Source organism: Jaminaea rosea (genome assembly GCF_003144245.1).
Source record: "Jaminaea rosea strain MCA 5214 unplaced genomic scaffold BDZ90scaffold_20, whole genome shotgun sequence".
Lineage (NCBI taxonomy): Eukaryota > Fungi > Basidiomycota > Exobasidiomycetes > Microstromatales > Jaminaea > Jaminaea rosea.
In genome coordinates this window covers 174,346-196,747 of record NW_020289994.1, presented here as the reverse complement: position 1 = coordinate 196,747, position 22,402 = coordinate 174,346, and the positions used below count along the sequence as shown (strand labels likewise).

The 22,402-nt window shown below is 58.5% G+C and overlaps 11 protein-coding genes across 11 annotated transcripts; 5 read left to right on the top strand and 6 right to left on the bottom strand.

Annotated features, from left to right (window-relative positions):
* Positions 1-626: 626 nt before the first annotated feature.
* On the top strand, positions 627-2,767 carry BDZ90DRAFT_124410 (hypothetical protein). Its single transcript, XM_025503314.1, has one exon. The coding sequence runs from the start codon at positions 1,090-1,092 to the stop codon at positions 2,401-2,403; it is 1,314 nt and encodes a 437-aa protein (XP_025359056.1). The 5' UTR covers positions 627-1,089; the 3' UTR covers positions 2,404-2,767.
* A 558-nt stretch (positions 2,768-3,325) lies between these two features.
* BDZ90DRAFT_244710 (hypothetical protein) lies at positions 3,326-4,197 on the bottom strand (the record flags this gene model as incomplete). The annotated part of the gene is made up of 2 exons (XM_025507471.1): positions 4,107-4,197; positions 3,326-4,026 (listed from the first exon to the last, which is right to left on the bottom strand). Coding segments are annotated over exons 1-2 (741 nt in total), but the record flags the coding sequence as incomplete, so codon positions are not given.
* Positions 4,198-4,213: 16 nt separating this feature from the next.
* BDZ90DRAFT_234998 (hypothetical protein) lies at positions 4,214-5,073 on the bottom strand. Its single transcript, XM_025507226.1, has one exon. The coding sequence runs from the start codon at positions 4,634-4,636 to the stop codon at positions 4,475-4,477; it is 162 nt and encodes a 53-aa protein (XP_025359054.1). The 5' UTR covers positions 4,637-5,073; the 3' UTR covers positions 4,214-4,474.
* Positions 4,955-6,011, bottom strand: BDZ90DRAFT_234995 (putative YKT6-snare protein for endoplasmic reticulum-golgi transport). The gene is made up of 3 exons (XM_025507225.1): positions 5,774-6,011; positions 5,658-5,668; positions 4,955-5,571 (listed from the first exon to the last, which is right to left on the bottom strand). The coding sequence occupies exons 1-3, from the start codon at positions 5,883-5,885 to the stop codon at positions 5,116-5,118; spliced, it is 579 nt and encodes a 192-aa protein (XP_025359053.1). The 5' UTR covers positions 5,886-6,011; the 3' UTR covers positions 4,955-5,115.
* Positions 6,012-6,196: 185 nt separating this feature from the next.
* Positions 6,197-9,562, bottom strand: BDZ90DRAFT_234994 (cora-domain-containing protein). The gene is made up of 2 exons (XM_025507224.1): positions 9,217-9,562; positions 6,197-9,149 (listed from the first exon to the last, which is right to left on the bottom strand). The coding sequence occupies exons 1-2, from the start codon at positions 9,329-9,331 to the stop codon at positions 6,406-6,408; spliced, it is 2,859 nt and encodes a 952-aa protein (XP_025359052.1). The 5' UTR covers positions 9,332-9,562; the 3' UTR covers positions 6,197-6,405.
* A 751-nt stretch (positions 9,563-10,313) lies between these two features.
* On the bottom strand, positions 10,314-13,397 carry BDZ90DRAFT_263283 (hypothetical protein; the record flags this gene model as incomplete). Its single annotated transcript, XM_025508594.1, has 2 exons — positions 10,314-10,685; positions 10,755-13,397. The coding sequence occupies 2 exons, from the start codon at positions 13,395-13,397 to the stop codon at positions 10,314-10,316; spliced, it is 3,015 nt and encodes a 1,004-aa protein (XP_025359051.1).
* Positions 13,398-13,911: 514 nt separating this feature from the next.
* On the top strand, positions 13,912-14,507 carry BDZ90DRAFT_282373 (hypothetical protein; the record flags this gene model as incomplete). The annotated part of the gene is made up of 2 exons (XM_025509454.1): positions 13,912-14,322; positions 14,407-14,507. Exons 1-2 carry the CDS (start codon positions 13,977-13,979, stop codon positions 14,505-14,507), a joined length of 447 nt encoding a protein of 148 aa, XP_025359050.1. The 5' UTR covers positions 13,912-13,976.
* Positions 14,508-15,921: 1,414 nt separating this feature from the next.
* BDZ90DRAFT_234992 (hypothetical protein) lies at positions 15,922-16,751 on the top strand. The gene has a single exon (XM_025507223.1). The coding sequence runs from the start codon at positions 16,151-16,153 to the stop codon at positions 16,583-16,585; it is 435 nt and encodes a 144-aa protein (XP_025359049.1). The 5' UTR covers positions 15,922-16,150; the 3' UTR covers positions 16,586-16,751.
* Positions 16,752-16,901: 150 nt separating this feature from the next.
* Positions 16,902-17,761, top strand: BDZ90DRAFT_234991 (hypothetical protein). Its single transcript, XM_025507222.1, has one exon. The coding sequence runs from the start codon at positions 17,110-17,112 to the stop codon at positions 17,545-17,547; it is 438 nt and encodes a 145-aa protein (XP_025359048.1). The 5' UTR covers positions 16,902-17,109; the 3' UTR covers positions 17,548-17,761.
* Positions 17,762-19,968: 2,207 nt separating this feature from the next.
* On the bottom strand, positions 19,969-20,693 carry BDZ90DRAFT_124058 (hypothetical protein). Its single transcript, XM_025503313.1, has one exon. It carries the CDS (start codon positions 20,548-20,550, stop codon positions 20,017-20,019), a length of 534 nt encoding a protein of 177 aa, XP_025359047.1. The 5' UTR covers positions 20,551-20,693; the 3' UTR covers positions 19,969-20,016.
* A 10-nt stretch (positions 20,694-20,703) lies between these two features.
* Positions 20,704-21,903, top strand: BDZ90DRAFT_228879 (hypothetical protein; the record flags this gene model as incomplete). The annotated part of the gene is made up of 2 exons (XM_025504846.1): positions 20,704-21,091; positions 21,449-21,903. 2 exons carry the CDS (start codon positions 20,704-20,706, stop codon positions 21,901-21,903), a joined length of 843 nt encoding a protein of 280 aa, XP_025359046.1.
* Positions 21,904-22,402: the final 499 nt, after the last annotated feature.

Sequence of the window (22,402 nt, the reverse complement as noted above, 5' to 3'; positions counted from 1 at the left end):
GCTTCACCAAGGAAGAGCAGGCGTAGAGGTGAGTGCAGCTCTTGGGGCCACTTAGGGGGTAGGCGGAATCATTTCTACCGTGCTAATTGAACTTCTCTTAGTCGAGAGGCCTCCTCGAGAGCGCTCGGCTTCAGAATTCCGCAACCCTCTGCCCACTCTCGAGCTGCGCCAATTGCTCATAGTACCGTCCCTCGTCGTATTCACGAGGGCAAAGTCCTTGTGTGCAGCATCGAAATCACAGCGCCTCGTCAAGCTGTTGCTCGACCCAAATGGGCCGGTCACGAGGGGAAGGAGCGCAGCATGTTGGCCCCATTGGCTCCATCACAACGTATTGCGGGTGGTAGGTTGCTTGCCTTAGTCCTTTCGCAAATTGTAGCGCTCGTACGACGTTTGCATTGGCCAACATCGGCGGGTCATGATCGTCGAGACTCGCAGATGCTGTGTCGCTTGACCTTGAATCGAGGTCATGGTCGAAAATCAAGCTAGTCTTAGCGGCGGACTCTCGGATGCAGCCAATCGAAGGCGAATCGAGCGGGCGGACGGCGAGAGCGGCGCGGCGACCCGGAACAAGGAGAGCCACAAAGACAGAAAGCTCCGAGGCAACCAAGCGAGGCGAGCAACTGAGCAACGGATCCATCGCTGCAACCTGCGAGATGCTGCGCCACGTCTTGCAAGGCGACGAGACGACAGAGCAATTCGAGATGATCGATTGCTCGTATACCCAGGATGACACGGTCCGGGGTCAGGATTGTGATCAAGCCTTTACTCGGCGGGCGTGCCCTTGCTTTTGGTCAGTTGCACTAGCGCAGCGGACACCTAGTAAAACGAAAGCCAAAAGCAGGCGACCCCCTCTATGCCTTTCTCTCCTCACTCCTCATCACTACCGTCTGCATCGACTCAGGTACCCCTGCTGGTCAGGCGGCCTCTCTCTCGTCAGCTAGGCACTGGTTGTCGCTGTCACTCCTGCTTCTTAAACGTCCCTGGTGGACTTGCCGCTCCTCTCACGGTCTTTTTTCGACTCACCATCCAAGGAAGAGCTTGTCTCTCCTTATCTTTGCCACCCTCCTCCATCAGCTTCCCCTATCCACAATGCTCGACACTACGCATCGTCGTCTGCCCCCAACCTCGCTCAACCTCGGGCCCGCTCGAGCCAAGTACGTCCCGCGCACCTACAATCGCTTCCCCGCTCCGGTCAGGCCGCAGGGGCTCAACTGCCGAGATCGACGACCCTGTACGCCTGGGAGAGCGGTCGCTATGAATCTATGGAGCCCAACGATTGGGCGTGGAGGTGCTAGGAGGATGGAGACGATCAAGTCTCACCCAGTGCTGTTGCGCGGCTCAGCGCCGGGTGCGAAGATGCTCGAGGACGACTCCACCGCTGAAGACAAGCAAGATGGCGCTGACTGGATGGCAGCTCTGATGGGCGTGGCGCTACCCAGTCTTACAGCTGCCAAGTACAAGCCGCTCAACAACGCCTGTGTCGCTACTTCGTCTACTGAACAACCCCTGCTGAGCCCCTCTGATGAGGACGATCAACACCCTTCACTCCTCTCACCTCTCACACCCCCAACGTCTGCGCCAAGCATCCAACTCTCCGCTCTCCTCCCATCTCCCACCTTCCTACTACTCAACGCTTCGCCCCACGTTCGACCTCCTCGCTCCTCCTCGCCTCCCCTTTCAGGCTCGCCCTCATCCTCCTGCTACTCGCGCCCGAGCGCTCCGCCTAGCGGAGAAGGAGGAGACTTCGGCCTTGCTAGGGACGTGCCGCCAATGTCTGCCAGCTTCGTCGTGGTACAGAGCTTGACGCCCTTCCTCGTGTGGACGCCGGCGCCAGGCTCGGCGAGGTACCAGCAGCAGGCCGGGTCGGCGAAGATGAGCAGCTTTGACGCGGAGGCACGTATCGATGCTCTTCGCAGCCCGATCGTGCATCGTCCTCCAACTCGCAAAGTGCCCATGAGTCCACTACGACTCAACACACCCACCTCCGCTTCTGCCCATTTGGGGGTCCACACCCTACTCAGCCCAACCAACACTCGCAAGCCTGGCCGCAGAGTTCCGATGAGCCCTCTGCGTCTTCAACTCAACGCGTACTCTGCCGCGCCCTACGATCGTCAGATGGCGCCAAGCACGCCTCTGTCGGCCGCTCCAAAGGATCGACAGATGCCGCTCCAAACGCCGAGGACGCCCAAGACGCCCAGGTCTGCAGCGCCCTTCATGAGCAAGAGACGAGGTGCTCTTGCTGCTCTTCGAGAGGAGAATGAGGAGGCCAAGGTGCAGAAGAAGGAAGAGGTCTTGCCCTCCTTCAACGTTTCCGAGGCGCCTACGTTCGAGCCGGTCGCAGTTGAGGGCGCAAGCAACGAGGGCATCTCGCTCACCTTCTTCTCGTGCGAGGATCTCGAGTAGCCGCAAGTGTGCCGTGATTGCATCAATGTCAAGCTCATGTGGCAGGCAATCATCTCAGCTTTTGAGCAGCACGACTGGTGATATATTGGGCAGGTGCTGACGTGTGTGCACATCGACCATTCGTGACGACGTGAGCCACGTACATCTTCAGCTGCCGCTGCGCAAAACCCTCGTTCCACTACCGCCTTGACCAATACTCTCACTTCTCGACATTGTCCCCACCCTCCTTCACTTGACCAGCGTCAAGCCCATCGGTAAACTTCGGCGGGGCAGCGTGCGACCCACTGCCAGCCGCAGCAGTGCTGGCAGCTTCTCCTGCCTGTCCACCAGACGCACCACCCTTGTCTCTGTTGTTTCCCTTCTTCCCTTTCTTACCACTACCTCCACCACCGGCAGACGGAGCAGCAGCCTGCTTCGCCTTGTTCATTGCCTTGGTGTCAGCCGTAGCCTTGTCAAAGAGCGATCCTCCCTCCTTCGCACCCTGCGCCGCGGCACCGCGTGCATTATCCGCAGCCTCGACGGGACGCTTCTGCTGTTGCTTGAGCAAGTCCTCATTATCCTGATGCGCAGGGATACTGAAAGCAGGTCCGTCGCCTACTTGAACCTTGGCTGCGCCCGTCGTTGTGGAGGACTTGCCGATGGCGGGAGGCATAACCGACGAAGTGGTGGATGAGCCGACTTGATCATTTCCGCCGGGTCCACGCGGATTTGTCTCCTCATCAAAGTCGCTACGCTTGGCGTGAGAGTCCTGCGAGGAGAGGGACGCTTGGGCGCGCAAGGGAATGGGCTCGTCGAGCGCTGGTGCACCTCCTCGGGGGGCGGCTGCGGCTGATTGGAAGCTGCGACGTGTGTTTGCCGAGTCGAAGACCGAGATGCGGGGCGCCGCGAAGGGGAGGAAAGGCTGAACGGCTACGCCGATGAAGGTCTGCGTGATCCCTTCGATGGCGACCAGGGGGCCATACGAGATGCGCTTGCCCAGGCGCAGCGCCGACTCTGCGTACCCCGTGGCAGCAGTCGATCCACGCTGAAATCCGTCGCTAGCCGCGTCCCTCGCTCCAGCAGGCAAAGCCTGGTGGGCACGCTTGGCGTAGCCATGCGCTGCGGGCTCGACGCGGCGACGCAAGTGGGAGGCAAGGTGGGTGTGCAGGTGGAAGAAGGCGTTGCATACCGCCACGACTAGCAAGCTGGCCAGAGGAGTAAAGATGGAGGAGATCAAGAATCCGATGAGAGGGAGGGAGGTGAGGAATGTCGAGGCAGGCCATCGATCCTCCCAGTATGTCGCGTAGAGAAGGCTGGACCCCCTGCTGGATCCGTCAGGGTGGAACTGGATGACCGTCTCGACGGGCACGGCAATTGTGAAGAGCGGGAAGAACAAGGGACGCAAGTGGCGGGTAGACTTGATTGTGGCGCGCGTGTCCTTGTGACTCCAGCTCACGTCCTTAGATCGGATGTCTGCCCCACGGCCGAGGTCGAGGTAGTTGAGGGTGAACGCCGCGTGCTTAATTGCGGAAACGCCAGAAATGGAGAGGGCGTGTCCGGTGTAGCGGGCGTGAGATGCAAAGTGGGAGTTGAGGACGGCATCGAAGAGGATGGGGTCGCGGGAGAAGAGGTTGCGAGCCAGGTCTGCGGGCGCGGGGCAAAGGAGGTAGAGTCAGTCAGACGAGCGAGAAGAGGGTATATGTGAGGTGGCCGCGGCTGCTCACTCTCCACGTCCTGCCTATTGGTTGATGAATTGAGCTCCATGACGAGTGAAAGATCCGTGCAGATGATGAGATGGAGAAAAGAAGAAGGCAGCCAGAGAGAAGTCTGACCTTCTTAACCTCCCTCGCACTTTGTGCCCTGCGTTGGTTTGGTTGGCCCAATTCAATGTGGAGCACAGGGCGCTGCGCCAAAAACCAACACCACAAGGCGCATCATCTCAAGAGGCGCGGCGATGCAGTGCAGCAGCAGCAGCAGCATCGAGCGCGTGAGAGGAAAGGGGCCGCCGCCCTGCGCAAGACTGACAGACAAGCTCGAAAGACGCCGACGGACTCAATTGACGTCAGGGCGAGAGTGTGAGTTTGCACGTCAACTACGGATGAGGAGTGGGAGGGAAGGAAGAGATGGTAAGGTTGAGGAAGATGACGGCAAGGAAGACGACGGCGATGTTCATGGGAAACAGAGGAAAGACAGTGAGGAGAGATCGGCAGCCATCGCAAACAGCGAGCCCGCTTTGGCAGCAAAGAGATGTCATGACAGAGAGAAGCAATAGCGATATCGAGGCCCTACATGACGATGCAGCATGAGTTCTGCCTACGGGGGAACAAGGGCAGGTGAGAAGGTAGTCAGCAGGACCGAAGCTAGTCTGAACTCGATAAAGAGGACTGCGCCTCCGCCTTGTCACTCACCTCTTCGCAGTCTGTGCGAGGGGAGCCAGGAGCGAGCAGGAGATTGGGGATCGGCCACGAGAGGGAGAGGAAGAGGTAGTGGTGGCACAGTCAGCTCTCCGCTCGAGACCTTCTTCGAAACCTCTCATTGAGCGCTTCGCTCGCCTCATCGCCCTCGCACTCACCCTGTAAAACATCTTGCTACTCTGCTGCAGCGTATTCGACCTCTCGACGAGGGAGTCGAGTTGCTCCCCTCTCGCGAGGACAGATTCAATCGTCTTGTGCTGCGATGGCGGGCGATAGCAGAGCGAAGGAGGATGTGAGCAACCCAATCAAATGAGCCCAGTCAGCTGAGGGTTCGTCGCCCGCTGCTCAGCCGTACTCGTGCCTCGCTCGCCCGACTCACCAGCACAATCTTGGTCTCATCCAACTCCTGCTGCACCTTCATGATCGCATCCGCCTGCCTCGGGTCCTGATACCTCTGCACATACTCTGCGATCTGCGGGAAACTGCCCTGGGGTACGACACCTTCTCCCTTTGCGGGCTGCACCCCTCCACCAGTAGTCAACGCATTGACCTGTCGCTCGTAGTTGACCTTGGGTACCTTGAGGAGGAACTCGTCGAGGATCTTGTTCAGGAGCGAGTAGGCTACGCGGACGGGGTAATCGGCGTCTGATACGAGAACGCCGGTGATTCCCTCCGAGGCAGGACGGGCATGGACGTGCGCTACGTAGGTGTTTTCTTGGACTGATTGGCGTTGTGTTGGAGAAGTGCGTTCCGCTACGGTTTTGCTCATGAAGCCCTGCGTGAGGGTGAAGGAGGCAGAAGATGATGTCGGTGTAAGAATCGAGAAGTGTAGGGAGCAACGGCTGGCTATATGCTACCCACAATGACATCCTCTGCGATTGCGCAGCATCGCCATCAAATGGGGTGGACTGTGGGTCAGCCATGTGCCTTTGATGAACAGTCATGCCCCCGTTTCAGCCACGCTCGCGCGTACTCACGAACAGTCCCCCTCTGTAACCATCCAAAGTCATCCAACTTCCACGCCGTAGACAGAGGAACAGCATTGCCTCCTGGCGGGACGCTGTACACGAGGAGGGCGTAGATCTTCATCGCGGACGGACGAGAGGAGCTATCAAGGTCGGAAGAAGGCTGTGGCCTAGCGAAATCAGGCACCAAAGTAGTAGGGACGAGACTGAGAAGGGCGAGGTGACTGCTGATGCTGCTATGAGCTGCCGGGGATGATCACGTTATGGTGGGACGGATGCGTTGGAAAGACGCAGCTCCCGCACGACCCCTGGCCGAGTTGCTCGTCGTCTCTGACGCGGAGTCTGTCTCGCGTGGTGGAGGCGGGAGCGCTTCGACCAACTTAGACTAGCGGCTACTGTCCCCCGCCGCCACTGCCCTCACAGCTTCACTTCAAGCGTTGATATCGTACTCATCGTCATTGCTTGTGTAAATTCGCATGAATGAGGCACCGCTGAGAAAGTTGTACACGCTGCAAGAAGTCTTTCAACTGAAATAAAACAGGGTCCATGATCGCAGGCCATCCCCGCCAACGGCCTCGATCGTCTCCACTCCTTCTTCCCTTCTCCTCTGCCCCTCGCCCCAGCGCGTCGCCCCCTCTCTCCTCTCAATCCGCACTGAGGTATCGAATCGCGACCCAATACCCAGCCACAGCAATCGAAACCATGAACGCCACCAGTCCACCAAACCAATGCAGGTTCTCCACTCCCTGCCCCGGCACATTTACGTTCATTCCCCACAGACCCGTAATAACGTTCAACGGGACAATAACCGTACCGAGCGCCGTGAGCTTGGATAGCACATCGTTTGCCCTGTTGTTCGCCTCGGTCATCTCAATCGAGATCTGGGCTAGGTAGTTGGAGTGGGAGCGAGAGAGAATCTTCTCAAAGTGACTCAAGTTCTGAGTCATCGTGATGAGATGGTCCTGGATGTCCGAAAGGTAAAGACCAATGTCACTCTTGGGCGCGACGCTCCAATTCTCGTTGCATCGCTTCGCCAGACCCTTGACGACGTCGGCCTTGTTGCCCATGAGGCGAAGGAGACCCATGACCTTCTTCCTGCACGCACCGATTCGACGCAACATGTCGCTCTGCTCCACGTCCTTGAGAATCAGGACAAGCTCGTCGATGGAGTCTACTTCGTACTCGATGCTCTGGATAAGAGGACCAAAAGCGTCGGTGATGTCATCGATGAGCGCATAGGAGATCCAGTCGCTCGTCACATTGATGTAGTCCTTGAGCTGCTTGATGCGTCGCCTGACGTTCTGCGGGTGCGGCGTGGCCCTGAAGTGGAAGCTCAACGTCCCCTCACGGAATACGATGATGTACATGTTGAGCGGCTCGAGATACGTGGGGCTGTAAGGGTCCTGGTCGAAGGACCTAAAACAGACGAGGTAGTAATTGCGGAAAAGCTCAATCTTCTCGCGCGTCTCCTCCATCAAGATGTCTTCCGTGGTCAACGGGTGGATGCCAAAGACGCGGGAGAGAAGCTTCATCTCGCTGTCCGTGGGAGAGAGGACGTCGAGCCACCAAGTGTTTGCCTCAGGGTCTTGATCCATGCGAATACCGCCGCCAGGGACCGTGCGGCCGTTGCTTGCTGCTGTGGCCGGATTGGCGCCGGCGTTGATGGTCGAGGTGCGGGTCACGGCAAGGTTGGCTGAGCTGCGGTTGGAGGGACCTCCTGCTACGGGGGTTTGGGCGCGAGAGGGAGGCGCTGTCGTCCCTTCCTTGCGGCCAGGCATGGCACCCAAAGCAGCGTTCCCTCGAGCTGCCAGCTGGGCAGTCAGGGCTGATGCACCAGGCTGAGCTGGGTCTGGCTTGGCAGCAGCGCCGCTGCCTCCGTTCTTGCCAGCGTCGTGGTGCCCCTCCGCAGCTGTGGACCCACCAGGCGAGGTACGCTGCTCCCCCTCATCCTCCTCGTTCCCACCACTGCCACCCATCGCGCCCGGCTCCAGACCCGCAAACAACTCAGAAAAGCTCTGCCCTTTCGCCGGCAGCTCAGCGAGATGTCTTGCATGGATCGTGGAGGGCAGCGCATTGCTGTAGAAGGTGAAGCGATATGGCTTGTCGGCAGGTGCGGGGATGCCCATCGCCGGCGCGCCAAGCGAGTAGGCACTGGGCGCCTTGGTCGACTTCTTGGCCCTGCGCCCGGGGAAGGGGTTGTTAGGCTGAGAGTAGGAGCGATTCAGCTTGCCAGGCCCGTCCGGCTCGCCGGCCCCGCCCGTGCCGTTGTAGCTGGGCAGAGCAGTCGAGGTTGCAGCATGCTCGCTGTCGCCACCGCCGAGCAGCGGCGTTTTGGCGTCCGCTCGAGAGCCAAAGATGTTCTGCGGTGGAGGAGCTGAGCCGCCCGTCTCGAAGAGGGCGAGCTTGCGTTGGTATCGACCTTGCTTCTGTGATTCCTCCACTGGAGGACGATCAGGAGCGCTCGGAGCATTGGCGGAAGCATTATGCTTGCGCGGCCTCCTCGAGTAGAATGTCGCATCATCCGAGTCTGGCGAGATGCCGTATGCTGCACCGCTCGCATCCCCTCCACCACCATTGCCCACTCCCAAGCTGACCCCACGCCCAGACTTGGAGCGATTGCGCATCCCATTCGCGGCTGCGCTGCTGGACGCCACATCCTGGAAGCCAAGCTGCTCGCGTTCATCATTGGCATACTCTTCTAGCGCCTGCATGTCGAACGTCCAGGGGAAGCCGCAGGGCAAGTTGCCTGGGTGATGGTGATGAGCAGCATGGTCGTGGTGCGCCTCTTCGTACGCTCGAGAGTCATCAGGATATTCAGAAGGGTAGTGAGGGAGCTGCTGTGGTGATGTACGAGCGTCGAGAGGAAAGCAGACGTCGTCCTCCAGGGCAGAGGGGCGACGGGACATCGTGTGTGGCGTGTGGGCGTGATCGCCGCCGCTACTACGCTCCCCTGTTGTTCCCCTTCTCGGCGCCAGTTCATCGACATTTGCATCCATTGTCTCATCCTGCACTGCCTCTTCTACTCCATGCTCTTCTGACCTGCCCAGCCTGCTGGCATGCCTCGCGATAGGCGCCGGATGCTGGCTCGAAGTGGACATCGAGTGAGGCTGCGCACGGTGGTCGATGAAGTGGCTGGCCGAGTCAACCGATGTGTTGGACCCATGCTGTCGGCGTGATTGCATGTAGAAGCGCTGCGCTGCACTTGCGCTTGCTGAGCCACGAGATGTAACGGGGGAGCGAGAACCAATGTAGGAGCCGGCTTGGGCGCGCATGGCTGATGGAGAGTCGCGGGGAGAGTGGGCGGTAGGAGGTGCTGTTGGGTCATCAGATTGACGCATCGAGGGACGGCGGCCTTGAGATCCGGGTATGAGGCGAGGAGATGTCATGCCTGGCGCAGCGAGGGGGGAAGGATCAGTTGCTGACTGTATGCAGCCACGCTGCCTTGGTGGACTCACTTCCTGGACGATGATCGATACTGCCTGCCCTGGCTCGGCTCATCTGCCTTGCTGCATCGATATCCTGCGCCACCTGCGGGTCGTGATGATCACGCTCGTGCTCGTGGTCCGACATGATGGTGGCGAAGGCGAGGAGCAGAGAAGGGGACTACAATGTGATGACGGGCAGCTGCTGAGCTGAAACGAAGTGATCCCGGCCGGATGCAAAAGCGGCCTTACAGACAAAGAGGGTATGCGATGCCGCTAAGCTATGATGTTGGCGACGAATGATCGTCCGCAGCGATGATGAAGTCGAATGGGGTCGAGCGAGGGGGATGGATGATATCAAATAGCGGCAAAGAAAGAGGAGCAACCAACGCAGCTCGCAGGGGTCCGCGCCTCAATTGACTTGAGCGGGGCGGGCAGGCAGGCAGGCGAAGTTTGCAGGTCAAAATGCAAAGCCGACGCGAGGCTGCGAGGCTGCTTGCCCCGCCAACGCACTGTGACGAAGCAGCGCAGGCAGAGAGAGAGGGCAAGCTCCGAGCGATTGGCAGTCAGCGGTTACCCGAAGCGCGAAGATCTGAGGAGCAGATGAATCAATTGTTTGTAACAAGATGATACGGAGAAAGACGAGCAGAGGGACACATGGCCAGCAGGTAAAGAAGCAAAGGGCCAAGATGCATCAACAGCTGCGAGAGGCAGTATGGAAGCTGAACCGAGCTCCATCCGAATCACTCCCGACCTCGGGGGCATGGACCCCGCGGTGAACTCAAGCTTCGTCCTGGTCGATTGTTGCATCCCAGCCAACGACGACGACGGGCAGGTTCCGCCCTGCCATGGTCACCACAGTTCCCAGAGGGAAAGACTAGATGCTCAGCAGGCTCGAGGACGGCGGGTGTTGATCATTTGAGCTCGGTCCGTGGCGCGGCGTTCTCGACTTGACTTGGATCACAGCGCCTGCCTCCTTGCCTTTTTCTGCGGTGATTGACAACGCAAGAAATGGTGTTGATTGCTGGAGAGGATATAGATGAGATGTCGATCTACGGTCATTCGTAAGCAGATGCCACCGGCCGCTCTCGTGCTGAGAGCTCAACCTCACCTCGTCACGTCCGAGCCGCTCAGTCGTGCGGCCAAGCTTCCTTCATCCACTGAGTCATAGTCATGCGAAGGTAGCCGTTCTGGCCTTTCGCTGGCGCTTGTGCCGCTGCTGCTGTCTGCCACCGCTTCACACCCTTCTTCTTCTTCTTCCCCCGTCCCTCCTGCTGGCCCTTGTCAATGTCTCCCATTATGATCTCTACCGAGCGAAAGGCCTCGCCCAGGAGGCGGACATTGTTGTTGAAGAGAGGAGCGTAAAGGCGCAAGATAGCAGCGGCCTGCTTGGTAGTCGACCCGGCGGGGATGTGGGCAGGCTCGACATTGCACTGCGCCACGTAACGGCGTGACCCGTCCTCGGCTACGATGTGGTAGAATGGCTGGTCCTTGCCGCCTTCCTGTGCGCATAGAAAGGGGACATGCTGCTTAGCATCACTTCTCGCGATTTGCTTCTCAATACTACTCACCTGGTCGATCTGAATTATCCAACCACCCTCTGCAGCGCAGTCTCGATCCCAGCCCACAATGACTCCTCGATAGCCCATGACTCGATGCGTGAAGACCGTGCCTACTCGATGCTCAACGCGCTCATTTCCTGGGTAAGCTCGACTGAGCAGCTCACTCGACATGCCACCAGGCCCAGAACGCAGTGCCTCTGAGCCAGCACCCTGTCCGCCGATGCCGGGGCTGGGTTGCTTCTCGTAGCCAAAGATTCTCTCCTCGAGTAAGCGTATAACGTCCGCATCCTCCAGGTCCTGGAGAGATGGGTCGCTCCAGACGAGCGCGGCCGCCAAACCCTTGCCCGAGCGCCCAGCCAGAGTCTCGAGAAAGAAAGCAGAGTCGATTGCGTAGTAACCGCCGGCATGACCCGGTATGAAGCGTCCCATCGCCATAGACATTCCTTCTCTGCCACCTTCGAAGTCGTCGGGACGCAGAGTGCTCTTCAGCCACCAGGCAGAATACTCAGCATCCTCTCTTGCCGTGTGAGAATGAGCTCGAGGGATTTCAGCTTTCATTGAGGGGACACGCGCAGCTGTGGAGTTGAGCAAGGGAGGGTAGAGGGGCCAGGGCAGCGATGAGCGACGGCCGTCGAGGTATTCACCCAAGGCGGCGAGGGAATTCCCATTCTCTGCCGTAGGCGTGAAGCTGGATGGTGATAGACTTGGACTGACGCTAGGGCTACCGATCTCGCCGACGTCCCCTCCGTTGTTGCTGTCATTGTCCGAATCTGTGGACGAGTCACCTTGCTCGAGCCTTTGTGCCGCATCCATGATGGTTGAAGCTGTGCGTGGAAGAATGTCTAGCGGTGTGGCTGGCTCCATCATCTTCTCTATGGCGCTCTCCCCTCCTGAAACAAGCCCCTCTCTGAGTAGGCTGGCCTTGATGTCTTTGGCTTCGATGATGCAATCCTTCTCTCTAGGATCAATGAAGAAACGACCCCACTCCTTTTTCTCTGGGTCCCCACTGCCAGGCCATTGACGTGGCTCGGCGCCTTCCTCGATGACGAGGATGATAGGCATATCACATATAATGGTGGGAGCGGCTGTAATGCCGAGGCGTCGAGCGACGGAGCAGAAGATCGACACGTAGTTGATGGGCATGGTCTGCCGATAGGCGGGGCACCACAGGGCAATGTGAGGGAAATGATCCTCAGTGTCGCTGTGATACGACTTGACGTGGGCAAACCCTAGATCTTGCATAGTGTCAAGCATGCGCCACACAAGCTGCCTCGTAGAACCTTCTGGGTAGTCGGTCTCTTCCTCATCTGAGCTTTGGCTGTGGGATGTAGAGCCTGCGGCGCGATGTGCAGCGCTCAGTCGGTCCAAGGACTTCATGTTTGCCCAGAGGAAGAGAGCCAGCGTGTCGAGATACTCTCTCATCTCGCTGCGTTCCCCTCCCCTGAATAGAGCTAGATCCTCCATGGCCTCCTCTAGCCCTGTGCAGCATCGCGCTGCCCTCTCTTTGAGCGTCGGAGGCGGCAGCTCAGCTTCTCCTTCGGCGCAGTCGTCCTTGACACACACGAAGATACGTGGTGAGACCTGGACCATCTTGCTGCTCCTCTGCCGTGCGTTGACGCTCCAGCGATTTTTGAGGCTCCGCAGCGAAGAGATGGCTTCGCATCTTTGCAGGTAGCCAAGCAAACGCTGGGCTACGTAGCCAAGGGAGAAACAGTTGCTAAGCAGAAGCTGCGATGAGCCCGAGCCAGCACGGTGATGAACGTCGATGGCTCGTGGCCACTTCGACGGGGCAGAAGGACTCAGCATTTGGTCAATGTTGCTGGCGGTCAGTTGTTGGTCGCTAGCGAGGGCGGCGAGCAGCTCTTTGGCGTCCTCTCCGTAGCGCTCGGCGAGGCGCAGGAGCTTGCGGATCAAGTCTTTGGAAGGGTCTCGCACCGCAGACAGATCCATGATCAGCTGATTATCTTGGTTCATTCGAGTGGCGAAGAGCAGGCGAAAGTCGGGAAGCTGCCTCGCGGTGGCTTGAATGCCGTTGTCTCTGCAGTCTCCGTCTCGCAACAGCGGGAGGAATGCTACGCTGTCCCTGGTGAAGGTGTTGTTGGAAAGAAAGTGGCAGAATAGCCTTGACAGATACTGGATGAGTTCGTTGACCTCAATCTTACCACAATCGAGGATGCGGGTGAAGTAGTTGTGCATGCGGTCCCTCATGGTACCACGTTGACTGAGTCGGACGCCGACGACCCTGGAAGTGAAACAGTTGAGCCGATCTGCTGTAGCGACCATAAGGTCGGTCAATTTGTCCAACGTGGAAGAGTCGATGACCTCCAGAGGTTCGAGGCAAAGTGAGGAGGGATAAGACGAGGCAGCAAACAGCCACTCAAACATAGTGGCCTGACGCTGAGCGGTGCGGCGCCGGGCGAGAGCCTGTTGTATCGGGTCCTTGCTCTTGTATTGCGCTCGATAGAAGCGCCAATAATGGGCTTCCCATAGGCGCTGATTGCTGGCCAGAGCTTGGAAAGCCCGACTCGTCAGAGAGATGTGATAGAGATCGAGCGGATTCTCCAGGTCAGCCAGGATGCCCATTAGGACCTCAGGCGGCAGGTGGAGGATTGGGGGCACCGCAACAGCGGAGAGAGATGATGAAGGAGGCATCCCGTCGATGGCAGATTCGACTCGCCGAACGGACGTAACGAGAGAAAAGAAAGGCCAGGATAGAAGTCGAGAGGTGCTCGTAGCGCAACCGCGGATGCGGACGTCCAGAAGGTGTCCTTCGCTGCCTACTGCGCAGGGGCAGCTAGTGCGTGCGGGCAATGTTTCGAAGAGAAGTCAAGAATCGCGGTCGAGTGAGAAAGGCTGGTACAAGAAGGGATCGAGTGAGAAAGGGTCAAGATGCAATCTGGCAGCGATGGGCCAATCAAGCGGCACAGCTGAGCCCTCCGCTCCCGCTCTCGCTGCCCTCGCTCATTTCATCCGCGTCGACTCGAGTCGCCAGTCCGCCCTCGACGCACGAGCCACGCATTTGGCAGGAGCGCGCGTGGCGCGTGTTTTCACCGGTCTGCGAGCGGCGCTCAACCCATCCTTCTTGCTCAGGTCGGCATGATTTGATATCTTCCCCTCTTGCTCCTAGTCTCCCCTGGGCTACGTGGACGAGCGTGCGCTCCTTTTCGACTGACTACACCATACCCACGATCGCACCCTTAAACCTCATTGTCGCTGCTCCTCACGGCGAGCATGCTCTGCCCCCTTGTTCTCTTCCTCGTCGCCTTCGCGCCCGTCTCGCATGCCAAACACCGCATCTGCTCATGGCAAGACCAAGGCTTGCTTTCCCCCGCCCACTACGGATATACTCGCTTTTGCCTGGCGAACCTCACCAGATACAATGAAACGCAGGGCGGCTACTTTTGCTGGAACAGCTCGGAGCATGTGGCAGACTACGGTTTCCTTGGGCCGCAGAAGCTAGAGTTCGCTTCTCCCTGTGGCACAGGTGGCTATGCGAAAGACTACTGGTGTGACTCCATGCAGTACTGGGGTGTGTGCGTTGGGCAGGCGGGTGAGGAGGTGAATCCGGATAAGATTCGTGAGTAGCGCGATGCGTGATGGACGTGGACGCCTTGAGGTGATCGTCGACGCCCTACCCCCCATTCCCTCGTTCATGCCGCAGGCTGCTTTTACATAGGGCAGGACGATGATTGTGAATGGCCAAAGACGTTTGACGAAAATAGCGTGCCCACGCAAGTCGACATCTGGCAGAAGCAGGGCTAAGAGGGTGGACCAGTGTGAGCTACCCTGCCTGCGTTCCTTCTTCCAGCCGAAGTAGTTAAATCTCTGATTAGATCGAGCCTCTAGCAAGGAGTCCTGCTTTGCGTGATCGTGCCTTTGTCTTGTGCGCTGGACACAAGCCTTACACCGGCTGACTTCCAGGGAAGATGTCGCTGCAGGGCTGTTTGACTCGGGCCTCAATCTTCCCGGAGTGTGGCTCCTCTCGCTCGCCCTTGACCCAGCCTTCTTGCCCTACTCTCTCTTGAGCTACGTGGAAGAGCTTGCGCTCCTTTGATGCTGACCGCTCGCTCCGTATCAGAGCACTTCCCCTCAAGCTCATTGTCGCCGCCACAGCCGCTCCTTCTCTCACCCAGCATGCTCCGCCTCACATTGTCCCTGCTCCTCGCCGTCCACACCCCCGCGGCGTACGCTAAACACCGCGTCTGCTCATGGGAGGACCAAGGGTGGTACTCCCCCTCGAATTACGGCTACGATCACTACTGCCTTTCCAATGTCACCCGCTTGGATGCGACCCGGGCCGTGTACGCTTGCTGGAATGACACAAAAGTGGCAGACTACGGCTTCCTCGCGCCGGGGAAATTGGAGTTCGCTTGTCCCTGCGGTAGCCATGGCTATGCAGACCTTTGTGGCACAACACAGTATTGGGGCGTGTGTGTTGGGCCGGCGAATGAGCAGGTTGATCCGGATCACGTTAGTGAGTACGGCGAGAGGCGAGGAGATGGATGAGGCTGGCTTGAGGAGACGTCTGACTTCTTCCGCCGTTCGTGATTTTTTTGAGATTGTTACTACATGGGTCAAGACGACGACTGCGAGTGGCCAGATACCTTTGACATAGACGACGTGCCGGCGCAGGTCGACATCTGGTCAAAGCAGGGGTAGGCGGGTCGCGCCGGTGTCCGGCGAGTCCGCGAAGATTTCTGGCTTGGCAGCAACGTGTTTCGGTTGAGCTTCGGACAAACGATCGTGCGTTGAATGACTGCGCCTATGTCTTGCGCCGTCAGTCCAGAGACTGACCTCGGCTTGCCTTCATCGAATATTGTGCTGGTACGAACGTCCTTGATAGTGGCTTGCTCGGTCCGTGCCGGCCTTGGCCTCGGTTGCGGACCGTTTCGCCCTTTCAGCGCTCTCCCTCGCACTACAACAATCCTCGAAGTTGTCTTCTGAATACACTGTCCTCCCAAGCGCGGCAGCCCGTAATCTCGCCACCTTCCTCGCGCTCACTTCTGCTCGCAACAGAGAGGGATATCGTCGTTGCGGAGGAGATAGAATGGAGTCGTGAGGACGGCTCAAGCGCTCACCGCTCACTTAGCGAGGAGTCGTTGCCTCCACGCTGTGCTTGCGCGGAAGCAGCCACGTGGCTGTACCTCAAGCCATTCTGGCTCGCTGCTCTCGTCCTTCCATATCATCCCGCTCGTCCATTTCGTCGCGACGGCCATGCCTTTTACTATCCGCATCTTCAGAGGAGCAGCCTTGAGTCAAAGTAGTACGCAGTCTTTAGTCAACGTGCCTCCATGCGCTCAGACACATCTTGATGTCCGCCATCGGAGCGTGGCGACGCCTAGTCTTTCTCTCATTTCCCCTCCACGCCTGCCCACACCATCTATGCAACCTCTGTGACGATCACGATGCTGCATCTCAATCCGCTGATCACTGCTTCCCTCCTCCTTCTCGCGCCACGAGCGACCGCAAATCACTTCACATGCAATTGGGGCGGCCCCAGTCCTGATCCAGGGAAAGCCGGCTTCACCAAGCTATGCGAGGCTACTCAGCACCAGGTCAATGATCACCAGGCCACCTTCCATTGCGACAACAATCCGACGTCCCTGGTGGCCGATTGGGGCTTTCTAGCTCCGGGACTGCTTGAATTCGGCACTCCTTGTAATGGAGGAGGCTACGGTAGCAGCCTTCAATGCGAGACCGGTGGCGCAGCATGGGGGATCTGCATCGAGGGAAAGAGTGGCCGCGAATGCAAATATCTGAATCGTTATGATGATTGTGCATGGCCAGGGACCTTCACACTTGAGACGCTGCCGTCCAAGGTCATCATTTACAACAGCTGAGGGAGGAAGGAAAGGGGGGCGGGGAGAGCGAGTGTGGAGTAGGTGTCGAGGAAGATGGCGGGCGCGAAGAGCGAGGCCGACTGACGGGACTTGCTTGTGCGCAAAGCGCAGACGCCTACATTACAATGCGTTGAGTAATGACAGCGATAATTAGCGTAGTGATTGCTCTGCAGTTGAGGTCGTTGAGAGAGAAGTCATGACATGGCGTGCGCCTCTGCCCGATGAGGCGCGATGACGGGAGCGAGGCAATGAACTACGTGCGTCCTTCCGCCATTGACTCCACTCCCGCTCAGCGGACCATTTGTCGTTGCTTTCAATCTCGAGCCACTTCATGTTCTCCCACTTCAACACGTTCTCCTCATTGATTGCCATGCCCTCTGCCCAGCGGCTGTTCGAGATGACTGACAGTAGTCGGCTTCTGAGGAGATTGAGGAGCAAGGCGTGAGGTCTGAGTCACGCCTTCATGGCCACGTCTCCTCGCGCCTCTTCTCCATCGCAACCAATCTCACCCACACCCCGCAACCATGCGATACCTCGTCCCCCTCATCGCGCTGCTCGTCAGCCTACTGCCCAATGTGGCAGCCAATCACTTTACCTGCAACTGGGGAGGACCAGACCCGGACCCTGAGAAGGCCTCCTTTGCAAAATTCTGTGAGGCAGGTCAGAACTACGTGAACAAGAAGCGCGTGACGTTTCGCTGTGATGGACCCAGAGAGGTGCGCGTCGCCGATTGGGGATATCTCGGTGATGGTCTGTTAGAATTTGGGACCCCGTGCAATGGAGGTGGCTACGCTCTCACATCGCAATGCCAGAACAACACCTCGTTTTGGGCTGTCTGCATCGTCCCCGTTGGGAAAACGACCAAAGAATGCAAGTATCTATGGCGGTACGATGACTGCCAGTGGCCCGAGACCTTTACGCGCGACACGCTGCCGAAGAAGGTGATCATCTACTACAAATGAGGGGCGCCGAGCAGGGCAGAAGAGAGAGGGGAGGCGGGCAGCCATGCTGCTGCGAAGAGCGGATCAAGGTAGGGCGAGGGACGGAGAATTCACAGAGCGCCGGCGCCTGTGTACCAGTATTCTGCTCGCTCAAGTCGAACTCTGTCCCATTCAGCAGCGACCATCATTGTTCAGGCGATGCGACAGAGATCACTGAGACTCGTGAAACGTGAGGCCTCTCACCGCCCCGCCTGGGCAGAAGTCGCTCTCTCGGGCAGCGAGGCGCGGAAGCGAGCACGTGGCTGAGCCTGCTTCCCCGCACTAAAGATACGCTCAAAAGCTGCGCTCCTCCATCTTTCCGCTCCTTGCTTTCCCTCCATCTAGATCCCACCTCTCGGTATGATCTCGTCATCACCCGTTACACCCCGTGCCCAGCGGCAATCTCATGAAAGGCCTTTGCCTCGCTATCCTCCGTGAGCTGGGCAAAGGGGCGACGGCGAGGATCGCCCCGGCCACAGCGACTCTTCGTCTTCACTCCTTCCATCCATCCTCCCCTCCAACTGCCGCCTCGCGACCATGCTTCATCTCACCCTACTGGCTTCACTCGCCCTGGCAACTCTGCCTCTCACGACTGCCAACCACGTCACCTGCAGCTGGGATGGCCCCGGACAAGACCCAGAGAAGGCAGGCTTCGCAAAGTACTGCGAGGCCGACCAGCGAAAAGACGATCTCACTCACGTCACCTTTCCCTGCGGCATCTATCAAAATACGGTCGCTGACTGGGGTTACCTTGCAAAGGACACTCTTGAGTTCGCGACGCCTTGTAATGGCGATGGCTACGGCTCGGACGATGACTGCCAGCATCAGCTGTGGGGCGTCTGCGTAGCCTCTAGGACCGGCAAGACGAGGGAATGTCTCTACATGTCAAAGGATGACGATTGTCAGTGGCCGGTGACTTTCACGCTCAAGACGCTGCCGGAGAAAGTCATGATATACTCCAAGTGAGGATCGCGCGCGGGGAAGGCTCGGGGAGCGCAGGCGGCGGCCAGGAGCCACGCCTGAGTGGATTATTCCCACCTTACCGGCGAGAGTCAGGCGAAGATCATGCAGAGTAACACAGTCACAGAGCTAGCAGTGGGCGAGCAGCGGTAAAGTCGAAGAGGCCGCTCTGGTCGTCAAGAGGGCGATGCATCCTTCATCTGCTTCCTTTCACTCAGCATCGTCACAACTCATCGACTGCTACTACTGTAGCTTGCTCTTCTTCACCAACAATCACGATGATCATCAACTTCGCGCCTCTCGTAGCCATCATAAAGACTCTCTTTCTTCTCATGCCCGTCGCCAAACTCCTTTGCCTCGCAGTCGCAGACCACGTCATCTGCAGCTGGACCGGGCCCAAGGGCACCTCATCCTCGGCCGACAACTTCACGGAATTCTGCACCGCCCCCGCCGCATGACTGGCATCCACGATAATCACGCCCGCTACAGCTTTGACTACCTCTAGGTGGCAGACTGGGGCTACCTGCGCGCTGGCATTTTGGGGCTGGCCGCTCCCTGCGCAGCTGGAGGTTACGGGCTGGACAAGTGCGATCACTCCACGTACTGGGCGGGCTGTCTCGATAGCGGGACTTGCCGATTCTGAAGAAAGCAGGTCGACTGCAAGTGGTTCGTCCCCTTTGCGGCCCAGATGCTGCCTACCTCTGTCGAAATCTGGTATCAGTGAGAGAGTGGGGCAGGCAATGGTCGCGCCATCGGCGGAGAATCTGCACAGCTGCGCGGAGGATCAATACCCGCAGGGCCGCGCTCTGGTCGCGCCGTGCATCACCGGGCCAGACGCTCCGTAAGGGCTGCCAATCGGCGGCACTTATCAGCGGCTCTCGGAGGCAAACAGCGCACGCTATTGCCTTACCCCATCTACTCTCTACCCAGCGGCCCGAAACGTCCTGACAACGTGCTCCACACGACCGAATGGGTTGCTTTGTGTTCGCTCTCGTCACTCCTAGGCTACTCACTCCCCATCAGTCTCAGCCACGAGCAGCACCTCGCTCGCAACCATGCTCACGCTCAACGGTACAATCAAACTTGCTCTCGGCCTCTTCTCTCTTGCCACCCTCGCAATTCACCTGGTCGTTGCTGACCACTTCCGTTGTACCTGGACGGGACCGGGCAACCAGGCGCCTGACACGTACGGTTATGTCCAATTTTGCGTCGCTCCTGCGCGAAGGAACGGGACCAGCAACGCCGTCTACCTCTGTAACAACGCAGACAGGACCAAGGTCGCTGATTGGAACTATCTTGCACCCTTCCAACTTGAATTCGCCACACCCTGTGCTGGAGGAGGATACGCCGGCAACCTCTGCGACAAGAGCACGTACTGGGCCGTGTGTGTTTTAGACCATCAGGGTAAGACCTACTGCAGATACCTCGCCAAATCGGATGATTGCCAATGGGAGGCGCTTTTTACCAGCGGAACCATCCCTCCTGCTGTCGCTATCTACTATCATTGAGGCAGGGCTCGGCGAGCGCCAAGCTTGAGGGAACGAGGCCGCAATGGCGGCGGCGGTTGCAGTCAGATTTGAGGGAGCGATGTTGGCGGGTCACGCCGACGGAGATTGAGAAACGAGCGGGCACGAGGGCAGGAAGGTAGTCTGCCGGCCAGAGGTTATCGGCGTTACGACACGTTCGCCGTTGCTGCTCCTCCTTGAACGATTGATCTCGATCTTCTACCAGATCCTCATCACCACGCGTCGAATCCAAATCCACCTCTCCATCATGCATTACGCCTCTTCCTCGCTCTGCACACTGCCCTTCTCCTCCGCTCGCACCCACGCCATCTACCACTGGAGCCGGCTCCGACTCTCTCGACAAGTGCGAATACGATGCGGCACAGACGCTGCCTGGCTCTATGAGGGTGGGACAGACCGATGGCGGACAATCGAGGCAGAGCCTCGCGGCGATTTTTAGCAGCAGAAAGCTCCACGTGCACCGTCTCGCACTCCTGTGCTCTCTAGCCCTGGATATCATGGCTCCGTGCTCATCATTGCGCTTGGTCAAACGGGCCACTCTCTCCGCTCCCGTCAGCTCTCCTCGCGCTCGTCAGCTCTCCTAGCTCCCCGCTGCTTCTCACCTGTAAGCACGACGCCACAACTCAACCGCACTCGATAGCATCCCCTAACCATGCACATACTCGACGTTGGCATTGAGCTTGCCCTCGGCTTCATCACCGCCCTTGCCCTTACTACCAATTCAGTCGTCGCCGAGCACGTCAACTGCACTTGGACGGGACCTGGCGACAGCGCGCCTGAGACCCATGGCTACAGCCTATTCTGCATCGCTCTTGCCCGCAGGAATGGCACCAGCAACGCCGTCTACTTGTGCAACGATGCAAACAGAACCAGAGTTGCTGACTGGAACTACTTCGCACCGTATGTCCTTGCCTTTTCGAGTCCCTGCGCTGGTAATGGGTATGCGGGCGACCTCTGCGACAACAGCACGTACTGGGGCGTCTGCGTTCTCAATCTCTTTGGCGAGCCAATTTGCAGGTATATGGCCAAAGGCGACGATTGTGCGTGGCAAGGGATTTTCACCAGTATGAGCATCCCCCTTGGCGTCGCTGTCTACTACAAGTGAAGCGCCGACGCAACTTTGAAGGAGCAAGGCTGCGCCGGCTACAGCAGCGCCTTTCGCTGTCAGCTTGGGCAGCGAGAGTCTGGCGAGTCTCGTGAGCGGACATCGAGCGACGAGCGACGTGGCAAGAGATACGTAGCATCAGCGAGCCAGTGGGAGAGGCGATTGCTTGCGGGCGACCGAAGTCGACCTTGCTCTCCTCGTCGATTAGTCAGCTCTCCTCGCTCGCTCTTCCTTCTCAGCCTCAAACGCAACTTTGGCAACTCTTCACCAGTTTAAATGCATTCATCAGTAGTCATGCACCCGCTCGACATTGCCATACAATTCCTCCTCGGCCTCGTCACCGCCGTCGTCCTCATTGCCCGCCGTGTTGCCGCCGATCACTACGACTGCACCTGGACAGGACCCGGTGAAGAGACGCCGGATAAGTACAACTATACGCTGTATTGCATTGCCACTGTACATAAGAACGAGACTGGCAAGGTGATCAACAACGCCGTCTACCTCTGCGACAACGGCGTCAAAGTCGGAGACTGGAACTACCTTGAGCCTATGGTTCTCGAGTGCGGAACGCCGTGTGCTGGTAAAGGATACGGAGGCAGTCTCTGCGACAAGAGTACATACTGGGCGGTCTGCGTTCGAGACGATGAGGGGGACAGCATTTGTCGATACCTCAACAAGAAGGATGACTGTTCATGGATATGGGCCTTTGCCATTCCTCCGAGCAGCGTGGCCGTCTATTATATCTGACAGGATGCTCGGCCGGAAGCAGAGCGGCAGCAGCGAAGGCGGCGGCAAGATTGAGGGTGCACAGGTCGAGACTCGGCGAGGGTCACGTCGACCGAGGGCGCAAGGGCGGGAGTGACCGAAGACGGCGCTGCTCTTCGCCGAGCATCTTGTCAATCTACCACACCACTGTGCATCGAATCCTGATTCATCTCCGCGCTATGCATCCCTTCAGCGTTGCTTCGAGCGTCGTACTCGCTCTCCTCACCGTCGCTATACGCCCTGCTACCGCCAGGCACGCGATCTGCTACTGGACAGGACCCGGCTCGGACCGTCCTGATACCTATGGATACACGAAATCTTGCTCAGCCAGACAGCACAAAGTCGACGACAAGCACGTCGCCTTTGAGTGTGTTGGGGGCATCAGGGTCGCCAACTTTAATTACATTGGCCCCGGCCTATTAGAGATGGCGACCCCCTGTGCTGATGGCGGCTACGGTGGCGAGGCTTGCAAGCACAGCAC

Coding starts and splice junctions, on each gene's coding strand:
- BDZ90DRAFT_234994 (XM_025507224.1), bottom strand. CDS start 9,331: ATGTCGGACCACGAGCACGAGCGTGATCATCACGACCCGCAGGTGGCG. Junction 9,150..9,216: donor TATCGATCATCGTCCAGGAA/GTGAGTCCACCA, acceptor TCGCTGCGCCAG/GCATGACATCTCCTCGCCTC.
- BDZ90DRAFT_234998 (XM_025507226.1), bottom strand. CDS start 4,636: ATGACATCTCTTTGCTGCCAAAGCGGGCTCGCTGTTTGCGATGGCTGC.
- BDZ90DRAFT_124410 (XM_025503314.1), top strand. CDS start 1,090: ATGCTCGACACTACGCATCGTCGTCTGCCCCCAACCTCGCTCAACCTC.
- BDZ90DRAFT_124058 (XM_025503313.1), bottom strand. CDS start 20,550: ATGATATCCAGGGCTAGAGAGCACAGGAGTGCGAGACGGTGCACGTGG.
- BDZ90DRAFT_234992 (XM_025507223.1), top strand. CDS start 16,151: ATGCTGCATCTCAATCCGCTGATCACTGCTTCCCTCCTCCTTCTCGCG.
- BDZ90DRAFT_234995 (XM_025507225.1), bottom strand. CDS start 5,885: ATGAAGATCTACGCCCTCCTCGTGTACAGCGTCCCGCCAGGAGGCAAT.
- BDZ90DRAFT_234991 (XM_025507222.1), top strand. CDS start 17,110: ATGCGATACCTCGTCCCCCTCATCGCGCTGCTCGTCAGCCTACTGCCC.